At 48.9% G+C, this 4,265-nt stretch overlaps 1 protein-coding gene across 1 annotated transcript; it reads left to right on the top strand.

The window, feature by feature from the left end:
- Positions 1-2: 2 nt before the first annotated feature.
- On the top strand, positions 3-3,667 carry NOL9 (nucleolar protein 9; the record flags this gene model as incomplete). The annotated part of the gene is made up of 8 exons (XM_003212180.4): positions 3-172; positions 676-773; positions 1,054-1,215; positions 1,414-1,702; positions 2,072-2,183; positions 2,544-2,721; positions 2,916-3,049; positions 3,362-3,667. Coding segments are annotated over 8 exons (1,272 nt in total), but the record flags the coding sequence as incomplete, so codon positions are not given.
- Positions 3,668-4,265: the final 598 nt, after the last annotated feature.

Raw genomic sequence — 4,265 nt, forward strand, 5'->3', positions numbered from 1 at the left:
GGGCCGGCCGGCTGCGTGCTGCTGCGAGCCGAGCGCTCGGCGGCGGGCCCTGCAGTGTTTTGTGTTCTCTGCTAGTGGAAGACGAAGGCGTTCCGGTCATCATGGTGTGCGGTCCGAAGAGCATCGGCAAGTCCACGTTTAACAGATACCTGATAAACCTGCTGCTGAACCAGTGAGTGCTCCCGCGCTCTGCAGCTCCTTAAATGCTGCGTGTGAACTGTGGGAGAGCGAAAGCTTACTGCCAGAAACGGTTTTGTCGCTGCAGATTCGTGGCAGAGCAAGGTGTGCCTTTTGTCTTGGCCGTTGCCTGCTTAGCATAGAGGTTAGAGTTTATAAACATTAAGTTACTGCTCTTAGAGTGCCCCAGTTAACATAGAGGAAGGGTAAACTGATTGGTACCACCTCTGATTTGTCATTCTGACTGCTTTCCTGAAGACTGGACGGGCACAGAGCTATTGCAGTATAAGCACAAGGTCTGCAGTGTGGGGTAGCAGTGCCCTTTGAGTCCTTGTCTCAGCCCTTCCCTTACTTGAGGGAACGTTGCACAAGTGTGGTTTGACTGTGTCCAGTTTAATTTTGATGACCCAGAACAAAATCATTTTGCTTCTGCTGTATTCAAAGCAGCGTTCTTTTTCTTCTCAGTGGGTGCTAATGTATGGGCTTCTTTCGCTGCAGCCTTCCCTCTGTTGAGTACATGGAATGTGACATAGGGCAGACTGAATTCACGCCGCCTGGATGCGTGTCTTTAAGTAACGTAACGGAGCCGTTTCTCGGTACGTGCTTTGCTGCTTCCTGTCGTTGGCAGAAACATCTGATGTTCCCAGAAGGTGCTTTTTGGGTATGGGCTGTGTGTACTTTGGGGGAAGTTGCTACGTGTAGCAGAAGTGCATATGGAGAATAAAAGGCCATAAACGTTCTCTTGCTGAGGGCATCTGAGCTCCACGTGCAAATCTTGATAAGTAATGTGGAGCTGTTCTCCTCCCTTGGTCTTTCCTCTGTGTGTTAGCGGAGAGAAGATAAGTGGGAGTGCCAGAGATGTGCTTTCGTTTCCAGGTCCACCATTCACGCACCAACGGACGCCGCGTAAGATGGTGTACTATGGGCAGACCAGCTGTGAGCAGGACACAGAGAGATACATCGATGTGGTGAAGTACGTGTTCAGCTCCTACAGGAAGGAAGTACCTTTAGTCATCAACACTATGGGCTGGGTGAAAGGTAAACACAATGAATCCATTCTGAAGGGGTGGTGCAGAGGGAGCGTAACAACCTGACAGTGTGTCGCCTCACTTTGCAGAGTCGGGAGCGTGAAAATAGAGCTCACTCCACGCAAGCTGTTGTTGGTCTTCTGTAACAGCGTTCAGACTAACCGTGTATTCTCAGCGACAGTAACCGTGTATTCTCTGCTCCCTGAAGGTGAGGGGTTGCTGCTTCTGACTGATATGATCCGGCTGTTGTCGCCCACCCACGTGGTTCAGATGGATGTGTACGACTGGAAGGCCATGGCTCCGCTCACCCCCGAGAACGTCCACCTGGCTCCCGGGCTGTACACCAAGGGCAAGCAGCAAGCCAAGGGCAAGCGGATGGACCTGAGTGCAGCAGAGGGCTGGAAGTGCTCTGAAGGGGAGGAAGATGCGTCAGCTCCTGAGTATAAACTGCTCTACGTCCACCCTGAATTCCCTCGAGCTGGGGCTGCAGGTGAAGCGTAAGTGGAAAATAAGCGTTGTGTGGTTCTTAGCTGGCTCGATAAAAGTATGCTTAGTCTTGGTAGTAAATGCATAGAAGAGAACTTTCATGTTAGCCTTCAGAGCTCCATTAATTTGGTCAGACCCCATGAGGCTGTTTATTCTCTTGACAAGTTTGCTTGGGTTTTGATTGAAGTTTTTGGAGGAAATTGTTGACAGCATTTTCATTTTATTTTTGAGTAGGGGAAGGTGTGAGGAACAGAAAGGGGATTATTTGTTCCTTCCTACCCTACTCCCAGTAATTACGGCTAATCATGTAGACTTCTACACCAAATGCAGCTTCCAATTAGAACTTCCACTTCTTGATTTTTTGTGTTTATTTTTTCCAGGCGAGTGCACAGCAGCATCTTACGTGACATGTCCATACTGGGTTACTTGGGGCAGCTGCAGCCCCCAGATGTGGCATCCGTCCTTCCGCTGCACAGCCTCGTGCCGTATCAGGTACGTGGGCCTTCTGGAGGGGGTGGCAGGTGCTGCAGGGGGTCTGGCTGTTGGGAATTGAAAGTTGTACTGTGAATGTGTTTTGGAAGGTGGGGGAAAAAATGCTTTGTAATGCAAGGTAATCAGCTGATTGGTGCTTTTAATTAAAGGACGAGGTTTTTTGTTACGGTGGCACTGTGGCGCGTCTTCTGTGTGTTCTGCTGTTAGTGCTGAAACTGTTGTGTTTGCTGTAATGTCTATTTGTAGATGTGGTTGGTGGCTTTCTAGATGGGTTCAAGTTCAGGTTAAGTTAAGTACACAAAACCGATGCTGAGCTGTTGACACAGTGTGTTTCTTTTTGTTCTTTTCCTTCCCCCTCAGGTACCTTTTAATGCTGTTGCACTCAGGGTTATTCATACCGATGTTGCTCCTACCAACATCATGTATGCAGTGAATGCCAGCTGGGTTGGGCTCTGCAGGATACCGGATGAAATCAGATGCCAAACTGCCGGGCCAGTGCTGCTGACACAGACACCCATCTGTGATTGCCTTGGCTTCGGTGAGTGAAGCTGGGAAACCTTAAGCCGTGTTCTCACGTGTTGTATTTTGAGCTGTGTTGCAGAATGGTGGAATTATCATCTCTTTCCAAAAACAACTGGAAAAGTAGGATTAGGTTCACGTTTCCCAAAGCAGATTCTGAGTGGGTTATACAAAATGTGTGGGCCAGCTTTGGCTGAACGCTGTGTTTTTCAGGAATTGTCCGAGGGGTTGACATGGAGAAGCATCTCTATCACATCCTGACCCCCGTGCCTCCTGAGAAGCTGAGAGTAGTGAACTGCCTTCTGCTGGGAAACATTGCTATTCCAAACTGCATTTTTGTGAGCCAGGTAGGAGTTGCCTGGGAGGAGGGTGGAAAAACTGGTGTAGGTTTAATCTTGCTGGCAAATTTTTGCTTTCTTTGAGGCTTGCACGTGTCCAGAGCTGTCTGGACACTAGCATGTTGTATCCTGGGAAATTGCCCTTAATGCACAGAAGCAACCAAGAGAACATTCATACTTTTCAGATATCAACATAGGGTTTGTTCAGTGGTAGCTTTCTTGTATTCATCACCAAACGCTGCTCTATTTGTAAAGGGAGGTGCCTTCAATTGAAGGCACTGATCTGTGAAGTTGTTCTACTTTTTGGTTTTGTTTTTCCAGGAAGGAATTGAGGGAGAGATCCCTTATGTCACATCTGAGTATAACTACAGCATTTTGGGGTCTGGGAAGCTGAGAAAGAAGAAGCATTTCAAGAAGAGGGAATGCACGTTCCAGTGTGATTACACTTGAAGCCTTTGGACTTTGGAGTGCAGGATTTGTTTTGTATGGCAGGAGGCCTGGGGTCCACAGCTGCAGGAGACCCCAAGCAAGCGGCTGATCTGTAGATACTAAAACATCATTTTTAACAGTATTTTATATTTTCAGTATGTATTTTGGTGTTTTGTAATAAATGAGTTGAAAACGTTGGTTTGGTTTGAATGCCTTCCAAAGCCTGCAGTGACATGGATGTGGCTCATGCAACCCATGGGTGATTGGCAGAAGCTCTTAATTAAAGCAGTCGTGCTCCTGGCTGAAGCAGTGCTGGAGCTCAGAGGAGTGTGAGCCCCTGCGGCTGGTGGGTGTGAGCCTAACTTCACAGCCTTAGGTCTGCTTTACTCGTGGTTTTAAGAGTGTATGCTGATCTTTCTCTTGCCCGTTTTCTCCTGAGTTTTTGGTGAGCTCGGTGCCTCTTTGCTCAGACTGCAGGTGGGGTGGTGATGCAGCAGAAGCAGTGATGCTTTGGGGAAGGTGGAGGGATGGGTTGGGCTTAAAAGCCTCGAGTGCAAGTGCACGTATCCTGTTGTAGAAAACTGTGGTGTGGGTAGAGGAATGGATGTGGAGAGGGATGTGTTGCGTGGGGCAACAGTGTGAACCCCAATGAAAAAACGGAAGCCAACGCACCGACGGAGCTCCGCGCGGCGAAGAGTTAAAGCTTTAACTTAATCCGGCCCTAATTCCGCCATATGGTCGGCTCCGGCGGCGCGGGGAAGGCCCGGCCGGCACGGTGGCGAAAATAAATACGGGG

Source organism: Meleagris gallopavo, chromosome 23 (assembly GCF_000146605.3).
Source record: "Meleagris gallopavo isolate NT-WF06-2002-E0010 breed Aviagen turkey brand Nicholas breeding stock chromosome 23, Turkey_5.1, whole genome shotgun sequence".
NCBI lineage: Eukaryota > Metazoa > Chordata > Aves > Galliformes > Phasianidae > Meleagris > Meleagris gallopavo.